This window comes from Fringilla coelebs (genome assembly GCF_963513975.1).
Source record: "Fringilla coelebs genome assembly, chromosome: 4".
In the NCBI taxonomy this organism is placed as follows: Eukaryota; Metazoa; Chordata; class Aves; order Passeriformes; family Fringillidae; genus Fringilla; species Fringilla coelebs.
Genome location: NC_140032.1, coordinates 96,550 through 123,262, shown reverse-complemented (window position 1 = coordinate 123,262; position 26,713 = coordinate 96,550). Strand labels below are relative to the sequence as shown.

The window sequence follows — 26,713 nt, the reverse complement described above, 5'->3', positions numbered from 1 at the left end:
GACTGCTCACCAGCAGCCACACTGATGTCTCATCACATGGACAAACCAAATACCTGTAACCTGTTGGCAGAACAGGAACTTTTACACATCAGGAGCTGGAGAGGGACATTTGCCATGGGATGGAGACACAGGACACAGGGAACGGCTTCCAGTGCCAGAGGGCAGGAGAGACGGGACATTGGGAAGGAATCCTTCCTTGTGACAGCAGTGAAGCCCTGGCACAGGGTGCCCAGAGCAGCTGGGGCTGCCCCTGGATCCCTGGCAGTGCCCAAGGCCAGGTTGGACACTGGGGCTGGGAGCACCTGGGACAGTGGGAGGTGTCCCTGCCATGGCAGGGGTAGCACTAGGTGGGCTTTAAGATCCCTCCCAAGCCAAACCATCCTGTGATTCTATGTTTTTCACAATGTTGATCCATCATTGGTCTTCCCGAACACATTCCAAGTAACTAAAAAATTTGAAGTTTAAGGTACATAAAAAAAAAAAATAGTTCTATGAGACCTCCATGTCTACAACACTAGCTGGCTTTTGGCATTCTGTCTGTATTGACACAATACAAGTTTAAGTCATAAATCATGGAGCAGTTTTCTCCTCTCAAAGGAGCCTGCACACCAAATCATCTCCAGCCCAGACAGACAACAATAAATTTTTTGTCTCTCAAAGAATCAGGATTTGGAAATGAAAACATAATACTTAAATGCTAGAGTTCAGTGACATGACTTATTCATTGTAAAAGCTAAAAACAACTCCTTAATTGTTTATGCTGACAAACAGTGCACAAAAGGACACTGGCGATATGTGCCGCATTTGCAGTGTTATACATTTGGATTACTGGATCATATTTACAGTGTAAGAAGCCACATGTAAGTCAGGCTCTAAGTTAAGAAAATACCACTGGCTATAGTTAAGAGTCTCACCAAGGGGAACTCACCTAAAAGCTGCCAGTAAAGGAGCATAAATTGAGTCTCCATCATACACATACAAGTGGTCCCAGCTGCACTCTGTGGCAAAGTGATTGAATCGAAGCCTGAGGATTGTGTTTGGCCTGTAAAGAAAAAAAAAATTAAAATTTTTGCAATTAGCCACTCAACACACAGGGCAAAACCCCTCCAACATACTTCTCTGGTGTGAAGCTCTGGGTCTAGACAAGACTAAAATTGAGTCATTTGGTGTAACTGTAGGTGCATTAAACATGCTGTGGTTCAGGGTTTTTTTTTTTATATGCAGCTCTCCTGGTATTAAGCAAAAATTTCTTTATGGTCAGAAAACTGTGTCCTGTTGTGCAGAACAGATCACAGAACCACACAATATCCTGAGTTGGAAGGGACTGACAAGGATCACTGAGTCCAACTCCTGGCTCTGCACAATCCCCAAAAATCCCACCTTGTGCCTGAGTGCATTGCCCAAATGCTCCTGGAGCTCTGGCAGCCCTGGCACCACGACCATTCCCTGCGGAGCCTGGGCACTGTCTGATCACCCTCTGGGGGAAGAACCTTTCCTGAGACATAAACTAAGCCTCCCCTGACACAACTTAAAGCCCTTCCCTTAGGTCCTGTCCCTGGTCACACAGAGATCAGTGTCTGCTCCTTCTCTGCCTCAGAAGGAAGACAGGCTGTGATGAGGTTTCCCCTCAGTTCTCCTCTTCTGCAGGCTGAATAAACCAAGTGACCTCAGCCACTGCTCAAACAAGCCAAATGTCCCTCTCCAGCTCTCCTGGAGCCCCTCTAGGCCCTGCCAGGGGCTCTGAGCTCTGCCTGGAGCTCTGAGCTCTGCCGGGAGCCTTCCCTTCTCCAGGGGAGCATTCCCAGCTCTCCCAGCCTGGCTCCAGAGCAGAGGGGCTCCAGCCCTGCAGCAGCTCCGGGGCCTCCTCTGGGCTCTCTCCAGCAGCTCCACGTCCTCCTGCTGTTGGCCCCAGGGCTGGGGCAGCTCTGCAGGTGGGCTCTCACCTGAGGGAGGGGCACAGGGACACAATTCCCACCTTTCCTTTGGGATCTGCCCAGGGCTGGGGCAGCTCTGCAGGTGGGCTCTCACCTGAGGGAGGGGGGCACAGGGACAGAGTCCCCCCTCCCCTGCTGCCCATGCTGGGATCAACTCAGGCAAGGGGGGCTCTGGGCTGGGTCATGTCCAGCTCTCACCCAGCAGCACCCCCAGGTCCTTCTCCCCAGGGCTGCTCTCCAGCCATTCCCCACCCATCCTGTGTTTGTGCTCTGCCTTGCTCCAGCCCCATCCAGGACCTTCCTTGCACTTGGCCTTGTGTAACTTCATGAGGGTCACACAGTCCCATGTCTCTTCTCTGTCCAGGCCCCCTTTGGTGCCATTTCTTCCCTTCAGCACCTTGCCCACACCACATTGCCTGGTATCCACTGGCAAATTTGCTAAGGGTGCCTTGATCCCACAGTGCATGTCAGCAACAGAGAGATGTTAAACACAGGGAGAAGATTAAGGAAAAGTGCCCTCTGGGACTGTAGTAAATTCTGATCCCCCAAGATGCCAAGAGGCCTCAGTTTGCAGTGTCCAGTACAAGTTCACACTCTCACACTCCTGCCAATTCACAGCCCTTTCTACCTGCACATTCAGGGAACAACATGGAATGCGAATGAACACACAGATGTTATCACACAGCATCATATCTGATCACAGAAAAGCTTTAGAGACTAAACAAATGGATCTTACAGTCCTGGCACCAGCTTAGTTCTATCCAAAATATATTTCAACAAGTGAGATGCTCTGAACTGCTGCACCATCAATCAGGTGACAGACGATAGACATTAAGTATGCTACTCCTAAAAACCTGTGCAAGAAATTGCTGTAGGCAATATAAGGATCAAATACAAGAAGGGCAGCAAAATGAGGGGAGAGATCTGAGAGACCTCTTCCAGTTCAGAAAACCTTTGCAATAAAAGGTCAGTTGTTCCTCTGAAGTCATCATGGCTCAGTGAGTAAAGAAACATCTGAAGTTCATCACTACAGAAACTGATTCTTCATGAATAAAAGCTTTCAGAGCTTTCTCTCATTTCTCATACTACTGAAAAATCCCATGTGCAGTGAATCCCATCATCTGAATGATGTCAGTTAAGTAATTAATAATCTTTCATTATTTACAGAAGTGCACTGATTTTTGTACACCACATGCTGTTTCAACACAAACCTCTTAATCAGAAGTCAGCTTGGAGGGCTCAGTTGTACAAAAACTTATTTACCAAGAACAATTAAGTGTTGCCCAATTTAGCTTTTAGAATAGCCAGAAAGAATCATGAGACCTAACAATATTCAGTGCAGATAAAACTCACCTGAAAGTGCCAATAAGCAACACAAAATCCCAAGCTGCTTCCAAGACTCACCTTCCTTCAATGAGCCAGGTGCATTTTGTCTTGTATTTGTAATTTCCAGGCCCATCTGTGACATACCCTGAAGGTTCAGTGAGTCTGCAAGCAAAAACACAAACATTAGTGTCCAGTGGTTTTAAACATTCAGAAAGGATTCTCTAAATTCTGAAGATCCATCATTAGATTATTATTTACTTAAGAGCCACTATAAACAAACCAACTACAGCACAACAAAACCCAGCTGGGAGTCCTGTTGGACTCTCTGTGCAGGCCTTCTGATGATTGCTTTTCAAGAATGACATCACTTCAACAGTGATGGTTTCTTTATCATATTGATGCCATGGTTCCAAAACTCTATGTATGGATATACCACCTAACCAGCAAAAGGAATTCCCCAACAGAAGCTAAAATTATTCCTAAACTGAAACTGTACCATTGCATGCAATCAGATGAAGGCCACAGTGCAACCTTTCATCTACTCTGTATTTGACTCTCCACAAACTCATTGACAACCTCCTGGATGGAGGGTAAGACTAAGCCCCAAGCCTCTGGATCCCTGGCAGTGTCCCAGGCCAGGCTGGACTGGGCTTGGAGCAGCCTGGGATAGTGGAAGGCATCCATGCCCATGGATGGAGTAGAATGAGATGGGCTTTAAGATCCCTTCCACCCCAACCATTCTGAGATTCTATATTGTTATCAACATCTGCAAATGCTGCACAGTGCAAATTCTTCTCCAGCAAAAGAAAACCATTGGGATATGCATTCCTACCTCATATGAATTAGTCAAAATATTCCAGATGAGTATTGCAGAAACGGCTGAAAATAAATGCCAAGGAAGGATGACAACAGAAGGCAGCAGCACCTGAAGGTGCCCAAACACCACGTTCTGGTAGAGCACACACTGGCACCCAAACCAGGATTCCTTCCTAGGCAAGTTATAAACTCCATGGTCAGCACACTGCCAGAGCAAATCACAGCCCTCTGGCAAAATTCAACTGTCCTACTTACAACGCAGCTCTAAAACAAAAACACCCTAAATTTAAACTTGGCAAAAAGAGTAGAAAGCAAGACCAGAAATTCCTCAAACCGGTATCTTGGAACCTTTACTGTGCCTTTCCCCAGTGATCCGTTAATGCTAATGTCTCACTTTTTAACATGTTTTGGCTGAGCCAAAAATTATTTTCCAAACTCTTTTCCATCAAGCATTTTTAAGGTTGATCTCTGATTCAAATTAAAAAGGTAAAACTCACAGGTTTTTGAAAACCTCCTTCCTCTGTCTCAAATGAATTTATTACAGTACTTTTCAACCTGAGGGAAAAAAGAGCATTTCAACATCAATGTAATTCAATGAAGTTTCAGCAAAACATTGGACTTAGTTTTAAAAATATAAGTCAAACTTCTTTGATCCCCTATAATTAAAAACTTATCTGTAAGTTTCTCAGACTGCTTACTAAAACTCCTGCCATTATGGACAAATGAGGGATATTAAAAATCTATAATATATTATTAAAATCCATTAATAAAAATCTACTAAAAATCTATACTTGGTCAGAGTTGACATCTCTGAAAGGAAAATAAATAGCCTGCACTGCCTGGCCAAAGCAGGCAGTAGCATCCATGTTCTTCTACAAGCACTCTCTCAGACAGAAATAAATCTTCAGCACAAAAGCAAACTGAAATTAGAATTTCATCTTTCCATTCAATACAAAAAGATGAACTGATCCGCAGGCTGCAGTAAAAAGCAAACAGGCCCTGTTCCCCATGCTCAGTGCTGCTTGTGCCACAGAGACACGGGGCTGCAGGTTGGGATGGCTGGCACATGTCCCACACGGCATCTGGATTTGTCTGTGAGCAGAGCCTTGGGAAGGAGCACGGAAGTAACTCCGGAAGGAAGAACACCCCAGGAATGAGGGACTTGGGTGCGGAAAGCTCTCCTGACATACATCAGGCCACTCTCATAGAAGGTTCCTACCCCACGTCACCTGTCACCACCATCAGGCTCAGAGCCCTCTGGGCCCAGAAAGCTTTGGCCATGCGTGTGATGTGGGGTGAGTGTTAGGCCCTGCCGCTGGCTCACAGCAAGCCTTGCAGCTCCAGGCTGAGGCAGAGGGCTGGGAAAGGCCCTGGGGCTGCTGTGACAGCAGCTGGACATGAGCCTAGCGGGCAAGAGGCCACTGGAAGCCCCTGGGCAGTGGCAGCAGGGCCAGGGCAGTGCCCTTGTCCTCTGTACTGGCACTGCTGGGGCACCTCCAGTGCTGGGGCAGCTCTGGAGAGCCCTGAGGGGCTGGAGCATGGCCAGGGCAGGGACAGAGCTGGGCAGGGGCTGGAGAATCCCTGAGGGAGCTGGGCAGGGGCTGGAGAATCCCTGAGGAGCTGGGCAGGGGCTGCAGAATCCCTGAGGAGCTGGGCAGGGGCTGGAGAATCCCTGAGGAGCTGGGAAGGGGCTGGAGAATCCCTGAGGAGCTGGGCAGGGGCTGGAGAATCCCTGAGGAGCTGGGCAGGGGCTGGAGAATCCCTGAGGAGCTGGGCAGGGGCTGCAGAATCCCTGAGGAGCTGGGCAGGGGCTGCAGAATCCCTGAGGAGCTGGGCAGGGGCTGGAGAATCCCTGAGGAGCTGGGCAGGGGCTGGAGAATCCCTGAGGAGCTGGGCAGGGGCTGGAGAATCCCTGAGGAGCTGGGCAGGGGCTGGAGAATCCCTGAGGGAGCTGGGCAGGGGCTGGAGAATCCCTGAGGGAGCTGGGCAGGGGCTGCAGAATCCCTGAGGAGCTGGGCAGGGGCTGCAGAATCCCTGAGGAGCTGGGCAGGGGCTGCAGAATCCCTGAGGAGCTGGGCAGGGGCTGCAGAATCCCTGAGGAGCTGGGCAGGGGCTGCAGAATCCCTGAGGAGCTGGGCAGGGGCTCAGCCTGGAGCAAAGGAGGCTCAGGGGGCCCTTGTGGCTCTGCACAGCTCCTGGCAGGAGGGGACAGCCGGGGGGTCGGGCTGTGCTCCAGGGAACAGGGACAGGAGCAGAGGGAACAGCCCCAGGGGGGCTCAGGGTGGGCACTGGGGACATTCCTCATGGAAAGGGGGCTCAGGCCTGGCACAGCTGCCCAGGGCAGCAGTGGAGTCCCCATCTCTAGGGGGATTTCATAACCTTGTGGACGTGACACCTGGGGACACGGGGCAGCAGTGGCCTTGGCTGTGCTGGGGAACAATCGGACTGAGAGGGCTTTTTCTACCCCAACAATTCTTTGATTCTATGGTAATTTTATGACTCAGATGCAGAAATCAGACACCAAAAAATATGTAAAGACCTCAAATACACTTGTCTTTGATAACTTGGTAAAACGTGTGGCTGCTACACAGGAAGTGCTTCCCTACTACCTGAACATTACATCTCCTGCTCTGCAAGGAGCAGCTGCTACACCCTAGGAAAACAGTAAGTCAGGTCCTGTACTACAATACTTACAAGGGTCTAAACTACAACATCAACTTTAAAACCTTCAGGGTAGAAAAAACAACTGCAAGAATCGATTCACAAAACTGATTAAAAACTTCCATAAGTGTACTGCATAAATACATATGTGTACATGTATATACACACAATACTTAAGGCTTGTTTCAAACTTCACTGTTCACAACAGCATTGTGTACACTAAATTTTTCACTGACTTCCAAGTGGACTGCCATATATACAAACCAAAGGGAAAGAACAGAGTAAGGGAGAAGAACCTACAGCACATACATTCAAAGAGCTCCAACCTTGAGTGCTGCCTATTCCAGCTTTTTTTAAGGAAAAGGCAAAAGGGAAGCAATGACAAGGATGAAGATTTAACAAAAAAGAACTTCAAAAAGAAATATTTTATGCAAAAATATTCTGCACATTTAATTGCTTCCCACTCATTCTGGGAACCCCTGAAAAGCATAAAACCAACACAAGAAAATCAGGCAGCAATCGATGGTATCTCCTGGGTAAACAGCCAAATCTGATATTGGAAATCACCAGACAAATCTGTAGTTTCTTTAATAATAACATAATACTAGCAGCATATATTTTTCAAATACAAATTAGCATGCACTGAGAAAATTCCTCTGTGGGCAGGAACTGCACAACAAAGCAAAGCCTCAAAGCTGTTGACTAATTACTATCTAATAAATCTAAACCAAGCCTGTTGCTAGTGAGTATAAATACTCACAAAAAGTCCCTTGGAATTTAGGATTAAATAACTTTGCAGCACTTACTTCAAAGCATTGTGACATTAAAGGTACATTATATGCTGGCAACAGGGCTTTGAATATATTTATTTTTATCAGAAGTATTAATAAAAAAAAAATGCAGCTTGCCCTTCCTTCATTACTCTCCAGAAAAGGTAAGCAGGCTGGTTTGGTTTATAAAACACATTAGTATTTAACCTCTAAGTGTCATCACTGGATCACAAAATGGGTTTGTATTACTTTCAGTTAGACTGCAGTGACATTGACAGTGAAGTCTCATCAGCATCTTATGTCTGGAGAAGTTTCACAGCCTTTTCACTAAAAAAAAACCCCAACCAAATAATCAAAAACCAAATAAAAAACCAAAACAAACCAACCAAACAGAACCAACAAAATCTAAACAACCAACCAAAACCACCAAAGAAACACAAAAGCCCCTTGTCCATCCTAATGTTAAATCTAGAGACACAAATGCAAGCAATGAGTTTTCCTCCTTTCTTCCTCCTCCTTCCCAAGTGCTTAAGCACTTCACAATTAAAAGTCACTGGTTTGGGTATATTTGGAATTGAAGGCACAAAGAAAGGGCTGTTATAGCCTCTTACAAGAACAATTGCTTTCTATCCTAAATTGATTAATAATTTGACTTCGTTCATGTTCTCACTAAAAGCACTGAGGTTAAAGGACATTTATTATAAGCAAATGCTTTAATTTATATGCATGGAATAGTGATCAGGCACACTGGGGATGACAGAAGTAGATAAACAATCCACACAACTATTTCATGTATTTCTTATGCAGAACAACTAAATCCCTTCTTCTGCCAGCTGGGTTCCACACCACAGGTAAAGCTAGGAAGATGTAATTAATTACAGGCCAGGTCTCAGATGAAGGTAATGACATTACTGCAAAATTCACTTTGATAAGGATTTACCTACACAGCAACAGATACCTCAAACAAAGACAATCAACTACTCCAGGTGCCCAGAGAATTCTCTCCTCCTCTCTTTTCCATATATACAGTCTCCTGAGACTAAAGTCCTCAGGATGAGCAAACTCATGTAAAAGTCACTCCTGTAGCACAATCATGGAAAACCAAATGTTTTAGGTTGAGACAGACCTTAAAGTTCATGTTGTTCCACCCCTCTCCCACTGTCCCAGGGTGCTCCCAGCCCCAGGGTCCAACCTGGCCTTGGACACTGCCAGGGATCCAGGGGCAGCCACAGCTGCTCTGGGAGACCTGTGCCAGGGCCTTCCCACCCTCACAGGGAAGAACTTTTTCCTCACAGTAAAGATTTGTATCCTAAATACATAATTTTTTTAAACAATTTGAATTGTAACAATCATTCAAATTACCTAACCTCAAGACTAAGACAACAGAAACGATGAAGGAAAAGCTGATTTCCCTCCTCCAACTCCATTTCCCCACATCAGAAGCATTGAAAAAAAAACCAAAAAACAAACCCAAACAAACTATAGAACTGTGCTGGATCCCAAACAACACCAGCACTTCCCTACTGCTTCAAAACCATCATTTAGAGAGGCTGCCTTGTTCTCTTAGTGCGTTTGCCACACCAGAAACACAATGGAGCTCCACTCTTGTTTGTGCCTCTAAGTTTTACATTCAAACTGAAAATACCCCAAATTCAGGTCCCTTCATATTCACCTATTTCTTTATTCCCAGCCTCATATCAGAGACCACAAACAGCATTTATTCACTGTATAACCACAGCTTCATCTCTGCTGAACCAACCAGCCAAGCTGCACTGTAGATGTCAACATTACTGTGTACCTTTACTACAGATTTTTTCCCCCATTCAAACTTACCAGGTAAAACAAAGAATAAAAGATATTATTATTATTACTACACTGAAGGAATGCATTCTTCACACAAGCAGCACATTTTGTGCTGTTTGCCAGCACATTTTTCTGTGCCATTGTTCTATTATTTCTATATTATCTCTGATCTCTCCTTTCACACTGCAATAACTCCAGTCTTGGCACTCTTATTCATTCGAACACCTTCCCCAGTGCCTGTATTTTATGCAGAAACATTACCGTGACAAAAGGCCAATTCATGAGGTCCCCTTGAAGGCCACCCATACCCACCACTTGTACCTGAGACACCGGCCAGGCAGCTGTCTACTAAACTAACCCAACAGTTGCATTCTGCTTTCCCCATCTGTTCCCAAATCCACTTACTGGATCTTGGCCTAGTTCTTAGAAATAAGGATAATTTAGCTGAAAGTGTCTGTAATGCCCAGAAAAATGGGAGTCTCATCCTTCCCTGGTGGTCCTAAAATGCTCCTGGGGTTTGTGGTAGGGGGTTGTCTTACACAAAGCAGGAGGAGACAACAGAGCACAGTAGAAGCAAATGCATCTCACACATCATAAACCATCCCACTACACCAGGAAAAGAATATAACAGTGTCACAGCATGTTGCACAATCGAGACAGCCACAATACCCAGAGTACCACCATACCACATCAGAAAGCTTCACCCCACACACAGTAACACCACGTCACTTCAGAAGGCTTCAAGTGTCTGCCCTTTTTGTTCTCCAGCCCGGCCTTTTATCCCCTCATGTTCACACACTGCACCTGTGTGCCCTCTGCTCGCTCTGTGGTTGCTCAGCACACCTGGGCACTGCATGGCTCGTTGCTGTCAATGCTGCTCACCTGCTTCTCACCTCTGCACCCATTGGGGATGAGGCTCATCCCATTCCCAATTAGCACAAACTGTGTACCTAAATATCAATCCCTGTCTTTCCCTGGCACACAATGACTCCCTAAAACCTTGGGGCAAGAGCCCTTGCAAGTGTCTTACTGCAAAACTTAACCCCCTTCCAGACAAAAGGACAAAGAAACCACATTGTTGCAATGGTCAAAGAGAATCATCAAAGGCTCATGCACACAAGGTCTGTAAGATGAATTTTCATCCCTTTCCCAAAATTAGAAATATTCAATTATTCAATGGATCTCAAGCACCTGTACAATCATTTAAGTTGCAGTACAGCACACGTATGTAAATAAAGCCTTGTAAATAAAGCCTCATAATTCAAATTCTTTAAAGCCCACATGCTCAGAATTGACAGACATCTATCTTCTCCAGCTGGAGAGCCCTTTACTTTTTGATAAGCTTTCAAGTTGTCAGGCCTACATTTAAGACCAGGAAAAGCATTCATTGGCAGAACATGTGCTGTGTTGTGAACAAAAAGAGGTTAAGCAGCTGACTGGCCAGTAGGAACCAGAGCAAGTGCAGTTTCAGGCCATCCCTGTGGAGCAGAGGACCATTGTCCTGCTGCATTTCCTCAGACAAATGCACACCCACCAAGTTTCTATGAGAAGTGTAAAAGCAGTAGCAGCAACCCCTTCTGTTTTCCAATGTGTACATGAAACTGCTGCCTTATTCCCCCTAAGCACTAAACCCCAAAATAATCCATTGAATTTTCAATAAGCCTATTTAGACTCTGATTTAGGTCTGAACTTGCCACCCTCCATCACTGCTGATTTTTAGGCCAAATGCAGAGCTCAAAACTTGGTAGTCGCACTTACAGAAAAGCACAAGCCAAAGATCAGTCTGTCTTGCAACAGAAGTGAAAATATTGAGACAATCTATAAATAAACATCACAGCCTGACCCACTTTCCTAACAGGGATAGAAATAATTCCTTTATTTCCTTCCTGACATTCAAAAATTTTAAGCTACTACACAGCAGTGTTACCTGCTGGGAGAACTGAGCCCTAAAAAAATAAAAGTAGTCAGGAAAAAGATTGCTGTTAACTTCTGTTTGGTTCAGGCCTCAAAACCAGATTTTGACACAGTTCCTCAGATACAGATCCCTAAAATAGTTATAGTACATCCGAAAATCCAGAGGGGCATTTGTAACCTATAGAACAACAAATCCTCTTGACTTTTAAAAGAAGGGCATTGGCTGAAAAAAACAACATAAGAACATGCAAAGATCAGGAAATTGATAATGAAAATATTGTATTTATTAATGAAACAAATTCTCAGCCAATAATACAATTTAACGACACCTTGATCAACTAATAAGGAAGATGTTCTCAAAGATGCCACAAGTAGTAAAAATAATACAACTGAAAAGGAGCCTTTTAAGCATAACATATTAAACCTGAGAGAACAAGGAAAGTGTGGTCCCCCAGAAAAAAAGTCTGTATGTTTATATGATATAAGGCCCGTCCCACAAATGTCCTTCTCCTCACGTTTATTACTGTAAAGAATGAAAGGCATGTAAATATTTGTCTGGAAGGAGGGGGCGGAGAAGAAATTCATTGAGGGGAGAGAAGTCCACAGAGCACCAATAATAAAATAAACCAACAATTTATCACTCCACTCTCTTAAAATCTATTTATTCAGTTTTCCACCTCATTTCAGTCAATCTGCTCCCAGACAAAATCCCCTGAGCCACATGCCCTCTCTCTGCTAACGGTCCCTCAGCACACCCACCTGGAGGGTTTAGGACAGGCCCTCAAGCAGGACTGTGACCGCTGGCTCGGAGAGCAGAGCCCAGGTCAGCAGCAGCGCTGGCCAGAGAGCCCAGCTGAGATTCCAGCTCTGCTCTCTCCCACCAAGAGCCGCTGACACCAAGCTGAGGGTGACACACCTGAGAGATGGAATGGCACCGTGAAACCTGGACAGCCTGGAGAGCTGGGAGAGTGCAAAACTCATGAGGTCCAACACAGCCAAGTGCAAGGTCCTGGATGGGGGTTGGAGCAAGGCAGAGCACAAACACAGGATGGGTGGGGAATGGCTGGAGAGCGGCCCTGGGGAGAAGGACCTGGGGGTGCTGCTGGGTGAGAGCTGGACATGACCCAGCCCAGAGCCCCCCTTGCCTGAGCTGATCCCAGCATGGGCAGCAGGGGAGAGGGGACTCTGTCCCTGTGCCCCCCTCCCTCAGGTGAGAGCCCACCTGCAGAGCTGCCCCAGCCCTGGGGCCAACAGCAGGAGGACGTGGAGCTGCTGGAGAGAGCCCAGAGGAGGCCCCGGAGCTGCTGCAGGGCTGGAGCCCCTCTGCTCTGGAGCCAGGCTGGGAGAGCTGGGAATGCTCCCCTGGAGAAGGGAAGGCTCCAGGCAGAGCTCAGAGCCCCTGGCAGGGCCTGGAGGGGCTCCAGGAGAGCTGGAGAGGGGCTGGGGACAAGGAACAGAGGGACAGGAGCCAGGAAATGGCTTCCACTGCCAGAGGGCAGTGATGGATGAGATCCTGGGAATTAGGAATTGTTCCCTGGGAGGGTGGACAGGCCCTGGCACAGGGTGGCCAGGGCAGCTGGGGCTGGCCCTGGATCCCTGGCAGTGCCCAAGGCCAGGCTGGACACTGGGGCTGGAGCACCCTGGGATAATGGACAGGGTCCCTTCCCATGGCAGGGGGTTTGGAAGTAGATGACTTTACACTCCCTTCAACCTAAATCACTCCAGGATTCTATCTTTTAGCACCTGCAGAAGCAATTGGAAATAAGCTCCCAACTTCACAACACAAACAAGCAATACTCATGTTTGCCAATATGCAGGAGAAAGAAAGACAGGAACAAAACAGCTGTCTCTAATTTTTGGTTTTACAAGAACTTCTCATTTCCACATACATATTGGTACAGAATTGCAAACACTTCCACAAACACTTCATCAGTTCTTCTCCCTTCCCTTTTCCAGTTCAAGCCAGCTGTTTCTCACTCCCATAGATTGTTGTGCTAAATTCATTATCACAGCAAGAAAACGAATTATTTGCAACCCCTTGCAGAAAAGCACGAGTGGCATTTTTACCAAACGACTCATGTTAATGAAAGCAATTTCACACAAGATAGAAAAAAAAGGAGATAAATATCAAACACTTGGAGTGTCTAACGAAGACAGGTGTACACAGTTGGCTTCCTTGAGAAGTTCCCCTTCGTTAAGTAGAACAAAACTCAAAAACAAAGAATAACCCAAATTACTTGAATTTAGGCAAGACTATATGGACATAAGAAAAATGTGAATACCAAGCACTTGTCCAGCTCCGTGTTCTCACTCACCTATGGGATGGGAAGTCACCTGCAGCACTTTATACTCAAACATGCAGCCAAAATCTTGGCTTAGCACATGGAGAAAAAGCCAGACTTCATGTTCCTTTGATTAAATCATCTTAATCCCCTCAATGAAAGCTTTCTACTGCTGGCACAGGTCACTTTAACCACACAAATTACTCCACCAGCCAGCCTAAGCTTTTCCACCAGCTCCTGGGAGAGAATTAAATAAACCCATGGTGCTCAAACCATCTCAGTGTTTATTTAAGAGCCTGAGCAAATAAACCAAATGTGAAAGTCATCCAGTAACTCAACAGCTCCAGACCCTAGGAGATGAGGAGTTGGAGGGACTGTCATATGCTAGAGTGTGTTTGTCAGCCTCACTGGGACTGGACCAAATCCCTTAGAGAATGGGGTGGGTTTAGGCACTACAGACTGCTATGCGTTTATTAAATGCATCTGCACAATAAATTTTACAATCCAGATCAGGTATTTCCTAACCCACCAACAGATATTCTTGGCTATTAAAATGCCAAGCCTTGATTCCTTAGCAGGGCAGAAGATGCAGCAAGAAAAGTTGGTTTTGGAAAAAAAATAAATCCTTCTACAAAATAAAACAGGCTGGGAGAGCTGTGAATGTCACCCTGGAGACGGGAAGGCTCTAGGCAGAGCTCAGAGCCCCTTGCAGGGTCTGAAGGGGCTCCAGGAGAGCTGGAGAGGGACTGGGGAGAGGGCCTGGAGGGACAGGACACAGGGAATGTCTTCCACTGCCAGAGGACAGGGATGGATGGGATCTTGGGAATTAGGAATTGTTCCCTGAGAGGGTGGACAGGCCCTGGCACAGGGTGTCCAGAGCAGCTGGGGCTGCCCCTGGATCCCTGGCAGTGCCCAAGGACAGACTGGACACTGGGGCTTGGAGTAGCCTGGGACAGTGGAAGGTGTCCCTGCCATGGCAGGGGTGGAATGGGATGGGCTTTTTTAAGGACTCTTCAACCTACAATATCCTGTGATTCTATGACTTTTTAAACACACTTTAATCTAGCAAAGATGACTTGCAACGATTTTATTTTGGGAAGAAACTTTGAAAATATAGAAACAATGCACTCATTGACACATTACACAGAATTTGTGGTTTGTGTCAATGCTGCCTTAGCAACAGTCTCACTACAATATCTTTAAAATCCAAGCCCTGTTAACATTTCTTTCTAGGATAAGTAGCTCTGGAGTGTTTGTCTGTGAATCACTCTTGGTTCAGGGAAGGTCACACCACAGCCTCCCAACTCCTCAGCTGCAGAGACAGATGTTCCTGCATGGTGGGGGGAAAGATGGGGGAGTTATCTTTTCTTCTAGTAAGGCAGTGTCTGACACGCAGATCTCTTGATAATCACTACAAAGAAACTCTTCCTTCAAAAAAATGAAGAACACAAAACAACAAATGCAACAGACAAATAGGCCAATCAAAAAAATACCACAATTGTAGACATCTGACCCAACCCGCAAAGAACTAAACTCCCTTAGGGAAGGTGTAGCTGTAAAAATCATTGCTTACATCCCTAGCCCAGCCATATGCACCTCTCCTATTGCCTCCAAAATGACTTTGAAAGGAGTTATTCTGGGACGGTAGTGGGGAAAAAAAATTAAATTCCATCTGCTCACAACAGATTTGTGACAACAAAAACAAAGACAGTGGCTCAACACTAGTTATGCAAAGTTTTTAAATAACCCCTCACTTCACCAAGCTGAACATGACTGACAGGCCACCTCTCTACTAAACAACTCTAAAGATTCAAGTCCCAACTTCTTATTTAGGATTCAGTCACCACCAATCTTTCCTCAGTCCGGCAATGTCCATAGGAAATGGCATTAAGATGAAGGAGGGTTTAGATCAGATATTATGAAGAAATTATTCTCTACAGGAGAGATGAGGCCCTAGCACAGGTTGCCCAGAGAAGCAGTGGCTGCCTCTGGATCCCTGGCAGTGTCCAAGGCCAGGCTGGATGGGGCTTGGAGCAGCCTGGGACAGTGGAAGGCGTTCCCACTAATGGCAGTAGAATGGAATAATATGCAAGGGACTTTAAGGTGCCTTCTAACCCAAGCTATTCCATGATTCTAAAAGTCTGTTGGCACGAACAAGGAATTGTGCACAAAATACTGCTGTGCTTGCCTTAGTTTATTAAGAAAAACAGGAAAGGAAAAGATTTTGCTTTGTTCCACTTTCCCATTTAGCTTCCTACATTTTCACTTCATTACCTCTATCCACAACCGGGATAGCTTAAAACATTATTTATAAGTGAAATATCAACCACACTCAGTCCACACCCTTAAACCTACAAGGAAAAGTTCATTCTTGCCTCAAAATTGCTCAAACAAAGAAATGACTCTTCACTGTACCCTATGACGGAGCACAAGGAGAGCCACTTATGCGGAGTCCTGCAGAGCAGAAACCCATAAGCCACATCACAGGGAGTGCTGCCCCGCAGCACGCTCCAACACCGCTGCACTGTCCATGCTCGGAAGCATTTCAAGGTGCCAATATGACTTGGGTATCCACCAGGCTCTTTTCCTCTTGGATATATCTTTGTTCCAAGCCCAAAGCAACTCTTTGCCCTACTGTGGGGCTGAGGAACACAAACAGGTGTAGCAGAGGTACAACACCAAGGGCAATCTTGGTGTCAGCCCTCATTTCAGATATTTAACACAGTAAAAATACCAAACTTCAGGTCAAAGGAGGAAATCCCAGCTCAATGTTTCTTAGACCTAACCACAGATGCATCAATGTATCATAAGGTCAGTACTTCCTCTCATCTCCTGTGCTTCAAATTAATCTGTCAGAGGTAATTTATAGCACAAGGAGTAAGAAGTGAAGCAATCAAAGAGATAAATTCCTTTTAGACATATGAAAAATCCAAAGGTACCAGGCACTGGACAACAGCTTTCAGAAACCATTTTGTTCTTATGCTAAAATGATCTATGCAAATGTATAAATAAAAATTCATGGTTTCATGACAAAAATAATTTAAAATATGTCTGCACAACATTTCCTAGGAAATTTTAAAACTCCCACATCCAATTACAGAGCCCCTCTGAGTAGCCCAAGTACCTGGACCAGGAGTGCTTGACCAGGTGAGGTTCCCATAGCCCAGGTCATGTCAAACCCCTGTTACACCGGAACACACAGAGCTGAAACCTCAAAAAGGAAACATGATTCCCAAAGCAGAGGGAAAAGTGGTGCCCAGCTCTCAGGAGTGGCACTGGTTGAGATGAGCTCTGGGAAGAAGGTGAGCTGTCACAGTAGTCTGTGACAGGGAGAAGCAAGGGCAGGTTGGGGACCTAACTTGTTTTTCCCCTTCATCCCACCCACGTCAACAGCTGCTTTCCTGCATGCCAAGAGCTCTGCAGTATTATTCTGAGCTTTCTGCATCTCATTATTTAATTTATTTATTAAAGGCTAATAGGGGAAAAGGGAGGCAAAACTTGCTCAAAGCATTTGAGTTTTATTCAGATTAAGACAGGCTGTTCAAACTGGCTCAGAGTCAAATGGTTCCACTAATTACAAGCCCTAGTTATGAAAGAGTGGAATCAGTTCTTGGTTAGGCGCTACAGCTGCAGTGCTCTTCACTTAGGGGCGAGTTTCTCATCTCAGCAAGGTTAACAAGCAGAGTTTAAAGCACATGGCAACTCCCAAACCATGAAATGGCATTTCCCAGGAAATTAGTCGATTCAAAACTGAGCTGTAAAGTTAAAGCCCCTTTACTGCTCCCCATTAGTTAAATATTACAGGTGAGAAAGCAGCAGCTGGCACAGATACAACACGAGCACTGCCTCAGTGAAACGAGTGATGGAATCATTGGGGTAGGAAAAGCCCTCCAGGATCACCCAGTCCAACCTGTGACACCCCCCACCTTGTCCAACAGCCCAGAGCACAGAGTGCCGCATCCAGGCATTCCTTGGACACCTCCAGGAATGATGGAGGCTCCACCACCTCCCTGGGCACCCCCTTCCAAGGCCTGACCACCCTTTCCAGGAAGAAATTCCTCAGAGTGTCCAAGCTGAACCTCCCGAGGCCCAGCCTGAGGCCGTTCCCTCTGCTCCTGTCCCTGTTCCCTGGAGCAGAGCCCGACCCCCCGGCTGTCCCCTCCTGCGAGGAGCTATGCAGAGCCACAAGGGCCCCCTGAGCCTCCTTTGCTCCAGGCTGAGCCCCTGCCCAGCTCCTCAGGGATTCTCCAGCCCCTGCCCAGCTCCTCAGGGATTCTCCAGCCCCTGCCCAGTTCCCTCAGGGATTCTCCAGCCCCTGCCCAGCTCCTCAGGGATTCTCCAGCCCCTGCCCAGCTCCTCAGGGATTCTCCAGCCCCTGCCCAGCTCCTCAGGGATTCTCCAGCCCCTTCCCAGCTCCTCAGGGATTCTCCAGCCCCTTCCCAGCTCCTCAGGGATTCTCCAGCCCCTGCCCAGCTCCCTCAGGGATTCTCCAGCCCCTGCCCAGCTCCCTCAGGGATTCTCCAGCCCCTGCCCAGCTCCTCAGGGATTCTCCAGCCCCTGCCCAGCTCTGTTCCTGCCCTGGCCATGCTCCAGCCCCTCAGGGCTCTCCAGAGCTGCCCCAGCACTGGAGGTGCCCCAGCAGTGCCAGCACAGGGAGGGGCACTGCCCTGGCCCTGCTGCCACAGCCCAGGTGCCATCAGCCCCCCTCCACCTTGGCACACCTGGGCTCATGTCCAGCTGCTGTCACAGCACCCCCAGGGCCTTTCCCAGCCCCTCTGTCACCTGGAGTGCTCCGTGAGTTTGCTGCACTCAAGAGCAGGACTCAGCACCCTGCCTTACTGACCCTCAGCTCAGCGGTCTCAGCCCATCAATCCAGCTGCCCTGACCCCTCTGCAGAACTTCCTGCCCTCCAGCAGACTGACACTTCCACAGAATTTCTTGTCATCTGCAAACATGCTAAGGGTGCATTCGATCCCCCTCATCCAGACCATCAATAAAATAAAATAAAACCAGGCCAAGACTGAGCTAATACCTGTTGGTATCAACTCAGCTAACCCTGACCCAAACCCTCCAAAGCAAGAAGGACAAGCAGCATTTAGACCTTTGCCATCAACTCCACCATAAATTACATGATTTTTTTTTTACTAAATTTGCAGCAGCTTTGGAATGCAAATAAATTTAGTTACTATTTGTATGACACATTTGCTATCTCAATGAGACACAGGATTTCATGGTGTCAATGTTGGTTCCATAATGATCAATATGTAATTCCCTCATGGACAAAAGCCATGGCTGATGCATTTATTAGGAGTTTGGTCCGAGCTGTCTCTTGCCTGTGATCCTCACTGCCCCACACTGAACCCAAAAGGAGATATTTTCCCAGGATTCTCCATCTCCATCCTCTTTTCTCTGGAGACAAAATTATTTCTACATGAGCAGGGCTGTGACTTGTCAATAAGCACAGGCTCCTCTGCCAGACAAACAACCTCACCCAGCCACTAATTTGCTGCAGAGCACTTTGCATCCTGCCTATCCCAGTCACATTCCCACAATTCCCTAACACAGAGGCATTGGCAAGAAGAGGATTTTATGAAAGACTCAGTGTAGTGAAGCATTACATAAAAATTAAATGTTAATGCAAAACTTTTGCAAGGTTACTAACAGTATCACTTCAGCACTGCATTAAAAACAACCACTTTTTAACCCCAAAAACAAATCAAAAATCATTTATCTAAATAAATGTAGGGGAGGAAAAAACAGTAATTTGCAAACATGCCTTACTGACATTTCGCATAAAAACTTTAACCTCACTTCTGCACAGGTTCCACCATTCCACACCAAAAATACAATTTCCACATGAGGTTTTATCTGCATCCAGTGGTTGAAATTGGTGTTTCAATCCTGTAAGCACAAACTTTATCACATGAACAGTGACTACACATCACACAAGACAACTAAGCTGGGAGAACAGAATTTACAGCAGAAAGCTGGAAACATAAAACCTTTTGCTTCAAAAAAAAAAAAAAAGAAACCCAAAATACACCAAACAAAAGACAAACACCATAACACTGTAAGGAATGGAAAAAAGAAATACTTCCTGCAAGTTAATTTTATATATAGAAGAACACCTTAGAAGCCTTGTGAGGCTCACAAAGAGTCATGGTTGTCAGGATTCCTCAACCAGTGGGTTTGGGGTGGATTCAGCTCCAGACAGAAAGCAGAGGGGGAGACAACCCCAGCCTGCCCTGCTGTCAGCAGCTCTCCATGAGACATGGTAACATACGCACGTTGTTTTGCTCTAATTTATTCAATTTGAGGCTGCTGTTCTATATTAAGAGTGTGACAAGCCTTTATATGTCTAGTTAAATTTTAATATAAAAGTATTTTTTCCATTTGAGAAAAAGCTGACAGCGTGACAATTAAGAAATAAAGTATCCACCTGCTCCCAGTGAACTGGAGAGCAACATGTAACAAAAAATAATAAAAAATATTTCTAAAACAACTTAATAGGTTTTTAAAGGGAAGATGGCATGACAAAATGTTCTACAATCACTGACTTCCAGTTTCTAATCTGAGTAGATGTCACTGGGCTGTAGAGGGAGAGATGCAGAGGATCGTGGAATGACTGGTACTGGAGTGAATCATCATTGTCTCTGGATTAAACATGAGGACTTGTTCCATTTAAAAATTACCTTCAGTAATTGAAATAGTAATTTCAGGGCAGCACCCATGAAGCACTGTGGAATGAACACCACCTGGTTCTTAGACTGGTAAGAAACAGCTGCAGGCCAAGAGCATTTGCTGATCAACAGACATAAAAATCTTAGAGAGAAATGTCAGCCAGAGTCCCTAAAAACAAAACCAGAAAAATCTTCATTGCAAACACGTGATTATAAAGAAAGCACCTGATCAGAGAGTGATGATATTACCCAGGAGATATTCCTACCAGGGCTTTGAACCATTGATTCATTTTTCCTCCTTCCCTCTGCCTTTTTCCTTAGTCTTCCCAAATGCATCATGCTAACAAGTAACAACCATTGAAAGAACCAATTACTGTTTCTGGGTCTTTTTTTTAAATGTAATTCCACTTTAAGAAGCTTTTTCTGTAAATCCCTGTGAGTGGGAAGGCACCTCAGCCCTGTTCTGCCACTCCATTTCCCCGGCTCTGCCCAGATGATGGTGTGATCTCTGCACCCAGGCTGCACAGTGGCATCATCAGTGATGAGAAGTGCACATCACTTTTCCATGAATGAAAATACTACATCAGGTTCCAGTTCCAACTTCCTACCCTCTCCCTTTCATTCGCAGTGTGAGAAACACTCATCAATAAAGCTGAAAGAGAACAAAGTCATTGAAGCAAAACTATTTATTAATATAAACACGGCAGCTGTGACAGGTACATCTCACTGAGGAGGCACATCTCCCCCTAAAATGTACAAACCTTTACGCCCTTCCCTGGCCAGGGGTGTCCCTGTCCCCTCTCCCACTGCCTGGGTACTCAGGAACTTAGATTCTTTCTGACCCTACTGCACTCACACCAACAGCTCCCCCACTCTCCCCTGGAACAAACATCAGTTAACTCCCCTTTTCCTCCCTGCTACACTTCCCCAACCGCCCCCCCCCCTCCCCTCCAAGACCTAGCCTCCTGCTAGATACATCTTTGCCTACGTGACATTAAGTATACATTCTTATGGCTGAAGCAAAACATTATTTTACCCCTCACAATCCACCCCCTTTTTATTTATCACCTTTTTGCTGAGGCCCTTGGCCCTTGGTTATCTGTCTGGCTGATGTTTGCAAAATGGTTCTATTCAAACGTAATAGTTACACTCCAGACCTGTTATTTTGCAAACTCATGTTTGTGCTGATCTAGGCTTATTCCAAAATTTTAGGTCTTTGTTTCCTGCTGAGGTGCATAGCTTTACTCTAGCTTGTGTAAAATAAGATGTAGGTAATCTTCTGGTTTTGCTCTTTTCTGATCTTGCCTCCTTAGGACCATGATCTTCTGGGCTTCTATTCTTTGACTAGCAGCTACTAGGTTTGGGTTCACTGGCATTCTGATCACCTGCATTTCTTCTACTATACTAGCAATTAACCTAATAAAACAGGGAATAAAACAAGGTATAAGCAATAATCCAGCAAAGGCACATAATAGAAAGAAGTCCATCTTTCTCCATCACTTTCCCAAATAGGTTATCCCAGCACTGAGAATCCCACACTGTATTCCATTTCTGCACTGGCACATAGGCAAGCTTTCTGATGTATGAGCCTATGTTCCTAAATTTTGGACAATCCAGTAGGTTTGTGTTCCACCAGGGATCCTTTCCTGACATTTTGTAGGTTTATCAGAACAGCATGCCATATTGAGCCAGAGATGATGGATGAAACCCCAATAATTTTTTCCAGCAACTTCCCAGGTTCTATGGCATTTAATGCAACAGTCAGCCAAAACAGGGTTTAATAGGACTAAAATTATAATCCAGGCAGTAAAATTTAAATTATTCATTTCTGGGACAGATTATCTTTTAAAGGTTAATTTTAGAGGGCTGGTCTTTGTATCACAGTCCAGTCCCTGGGAGGTGACTCTACTGGTCCTTTAATTCAGGTTGCATATGCCCACCCTCCCTCTGTAGTGTGCACTGCTGTCTCAATTATCAAGTGTATTGGAAAGGGACCTTCCCATGTCAGTGTCAAGTTTCCAAAATTTTACCAACATCCAATCTACCAGGTTTACCTGATGCATGTAAATGTCCAGGTAATTGCCCCCAGTGATGTTTGGGGCAATAACCCCTTTCTTCTAAGATCTGCAAAAGAGAGCATTATTGCCTGCAAATAATTTTTGAGCTACAGGCCATTTGTTTCAGGAACTGGCAGCCTTTCCTCCCTTCCCTGATAAGGTAATCCAAACAACCTTTCATAAGAAGACACTCCATGTCAGGGGCTGCTAGAATCAGCAGGGCGAGCCTTCCTCTCTTCCCGTGGTTGCGCTCCACTGAGTCAGAGGTCAAGTCTCCCAGACAATTCCCCAAATTGTGAGAAACACTCACCAATAAAGTTGAAAGAGAACAAAGTCATCGAAGCAAAACTATTAATATAAACATGGCAGCTGAGTCAGGTGCTAGCTACATCTTTGTCTACATGGTGTGAAGTATACATTCTTATGGCTGAAGCAAAACATTATTTTATCTCTCACAACAGAATGACGAAACAGTTTGGGTTGGAAGGGACCTTAAAGCCCACGCAATTCCAAACCCCCACCATGGGCATGGACACCTTCCACTAGGCCAGAGTGTTCCAAGCTCTGTCCAACACGATCTTGGACACTTCCAGAGATGGGGCAGCCACAGCTTCTCTGGGCAACCTGTGCCACCTCACCACCCTCATAATAAAAAGCCTCTTCCTTATACCTAATCTAAATCAACATTTGTCTCTGTTTGAAGCCATTACCCCTCTTTCTGTTTCTCCAAGTCCTTGTCCAAAGTCTCTTTACAACTTTCTTGTCAGCTCCTTCCAGTTACTAGAAGGCCACAATTAGGTATTCCTAGACCCTTGTCTTCTCCAGACTGAACAATCCCAATTCTCTCAGCCTTTCCTCACAGCAGAGCTGCTCCATCCCTCTGATCGTATTGGTGCCTCCTCTGGACTCACTCCAAAAGCTCCAAGTCGTTCCTGTGCTGGGGGCCCAGAGCTGGAGGCAGTTCTGTAGGTGAGGTCTCACCTGAGTGGGGCAGAATCCCCTCCCTTGGCCCCTCTTTTAACCCTTATCCTCGTGTTCAACACTTCACCAACTGCTCCCCTTCCATACCTGTAATACGAGAAGGAGCCCGACTAATTCTATGTCGATAGAAATAGCAGAATGGAAGATAAAGCTCTCCAGATTTCCTGACTACCACACACAGGTGAAAAGTTGTTGATAGGTCATACAGTGCAGTCCTGCTCTGGGTGGTGCCATTTAATCAAAGAGGCTTCCAAAGCCCTGATTGCAGCTATTTATCTCTTACAGGTGCCTTCATCCTGAATGATGCCTATAACACATCCAACACACATATATATTGTATTTTAAACAGTATCACTTACAAATGGCAAATCTACCTAGCAATTTCTGTGTACTATCATTCTTTCACATATCCTTAAATTTTGATCTCAAGGTCAGACTGATAGGTCTAAAGATAGCAGATCATCTTTCCCTCCATTTTTTTTAATCACTACTGCAGAAACCAAAAACTGAACTAATGTTACTATGTTACTTTCTATGACTAGCTCTTCACCCTACTTTTAAAACTGCCCTTAGAAGATTATCCATACACCTGCTCAAGGGCAAAATTCAATTATAATTAGATGAAGAAAAGGCTTTAAAAGTGAATTAATGATATAGAGGATACAATAAAACTTCTGAAAATCTAATCAAAGCATTAAGATTAAAAGAGTAGCAATGAAAAAGGCAGAAAATCTCATTTGAACCAGTGAATGTGAATGCCATCAGTTTACAAATAATCAGGACAAAGTACAACATGGACTATTTTAGGGGCAACACAATGCAAATGTTAGGACTAGGAGTCCTACAAACTCCCTTGGTGCATATAAGTCACTAGACATGTAAAGACGTGTCCCATGTTCTTACCTCCAGTGCTTGGGGTGGGGTCTGCAGTTTTACAGCCAGCTTGGGAAAGGACTTTTAGAGAGCTGGAAACAGCTCTCTAAAAGCACATTCAGATTAGCAGGTAAGACTCTGATGGCATCAGTCTGATAGCACCCAGCCTATCTGCAGGGGCTGCAAAGCACCTCCTTGTACCAATCAATTCAGCATCACAGCTGTTATGCACTTCATAAATCAGCCATGTAATTCTATCCCGTATTAGTGCACTTGGAGAGTGAAGTGTGCTATAACCCTTCTGAACTTTAACTTTAGTGAAAACACAGAAAACAACTCAAGGTACAAACCCTGACTGTGGAAAAAAACAAAACCCAAAAAAAAACCCCAATCCAGACCAAGTGATGCACAGCAATTTCTCTTCCCCATTTTCAATCCTGTTGCAGTTTGCTGCCACTATTTGCTACAGATATCACCAGGAAGCAAGGACAGCAGGGAAAACTGCTGTACTGGGTTTGCCTTTATTTCCACATGGAATCACACAATATCCTGAGTTGGAAGGGACTGACAAGGATCACTGAGTCCAACTCCTGGCTCTACACAGGACACCCCAACAATCCCACGCTGTGCCTGAGTGCATTGCCCAAACGCTTCTGGAGCTCTGGCAGCCCTGGCACCACAACTATTCTCTGGGCACTGTCTGACACCCTCTGGGGGAAGAACCTTTCCTGATCTCCACCTAAACCTGCCCTAACACAGCTTCAGCCATTCTCTCAGGTCCTGTCACTGGTCACAGAGAACAGAGACCAAAGCTGCCCCTCAGGAGGAACTGCAGTTCACAGTGAGCTCTGACCTCAGTCTCCCCTTCTCACCTGCAGGAATATTTCTGAAGATGCCCTGGAATAAGACTGCAGGTGGGATATTGCAACCATGCACCTTTAGTTCAGTGCCCGCTTAGAACAAATATGTCCTGTGCAGTCTATGGACAGGGTTCCTCAAAAGGCAGCTCATAACATTTTATTTACATTTTTAGATCCTAAGCAGGGTTTAATTTCAAAATCCCACACCTGAAAAGTTTGGGTTCAGTTTACTCTATGTGTCCAGGAACATCTCAAACAGTATTCAGTGCCAGCAATGTTGTAAGATATTTTACTTACATTTTACTTTTTATATTTACTTTTTATATTTACTTTATTTTACTTTTTATATTTATTTTATTTTAAACATTGCACCAGCAATATTTTAAGATATTTTACTGTATAATCTTTGCTACCAAGATTAGGATGAGATGATACATAATACACTTCATATTACATACATCAAAACTACTTTGTACAACTATTTTACCCTGCTGACCTGTTCCCTTTTCTCCTTAGCTCCATTACTTAAATAGAATACCATATATTAAGGAACATTAGTGACATGCACAATAATTACTTTGACTCCACATCTCAGAAATCATAGAGCTTTACCTACATTACATATGTTTTACACATACTATGCACAGAAGTAGCTGCCAAAAGAAAACCCAAAAAGAAAATTTCAAAACTTACCATTTCTACTATTTTCATTCCTTGCAGAAGTTACAGTGACACACAACTCACCGGGGCCAAACTTTTCCTGAGTTTGTTTTTAAAGACATAATAATGAACATGTACAACTTATAAAAAAAACTTATAAACGGACTTGAAGTCATTAGAGGAGAACCTCTGCTGACATGTGAGTCAGTCATGAGAAAGGGAAAAACGTGTGTGTGTGTGTGTGTGTGTGTGTGTGTGTGTGTGTGTGTGTGTGTGTGTATTTTACCCCATTAAAATCATAGCTATCTGGAGTTTTTTTAATTTAATTGGAGATTAAAAGGAAAGCATCTTGTGCCAAGTCACAGTCCTAACCTGCCGTTAATCTTCAGCACATCAACAGCCCAGCCTGTCAAAGGGCTTCCAACACTCTGGCCATCAGGCATGGCACCTGTTAACTGCGCTTATCACATGTTTAAGTTAGGAGAATCTAAAAACTTTCCACAATGCTTTCTGACCTCAAAATGGGGGCTTTTTTTTTTTTTCAGATATGACAGTTACCACAGAGATCGTCCACAGTGGTTTATCTCCTCCAGCATCGATGAGTAGTGGCCTTCACACTTTCGTACTTTCAGTGTGTTATAAGACACTAAGGAAACATCAATTTCAGTTGTGTTTATAGAATCCTTTTAACCTCCCTAAACCTGAACAGAAAGATTTCCTTCAGTGAATGACAGAAGTTGATTTATTATTTATTGAACTTCCTACAGAAACGCATGACAGCCTTGACGCCCAGAAAGCCCCACAAAGCCTAACCATGAAGGGCTCAGGCTTCTGCAAGTTTATAGCTTTAAAGCAATATGAAATGTATGAAAAATTCAAGTGCAAACAAAAATCAGTAGATACACACATGGTTGTCTCCTACAGAATTTCCTCTTCAAATCCACAGGTAAAAAGCAAGGAACCCTATGGACACAGGCTGAGAGAGCTGGGGTTTGTTCAGCCTGGAGAAAGCTCCAGGAAGAAATTGCAGCATCTTACAGTACCTAAAACAGCTCCAAGAGAGCTGGAGAGACTTTGGACAAGGACATGAAATGAC

General features: G+C 45.1%; 1 protein-coding gene across 1 annotated transcript in view; it reads right to left on the bottom strand.

Moving 5' to 3' along the window:
- The window catches only part of ATRN (attractin), a 150,020-nt gene that overhangs the window by 111,895 nt on the left and 11,412 nt on the right, over window positions 1-26,713 (bottom strand). Inside the window, exons 2-3 of the mRNA XM_084204998.1 lie at window positions 3,339-3,422; window positions 929-1,042 (exon numbers count right to left, since the gene is read on the bottom strand). Coding sequence (XP_084061124.1) covers window positions 929-1,042; window positions 3,339-3,422 — 198 coding nt within the window. The remainder of the gene's footprint in view (window positions 1-928; window positions 1,043-3,338; window positions 3,423-26,713) is intronic.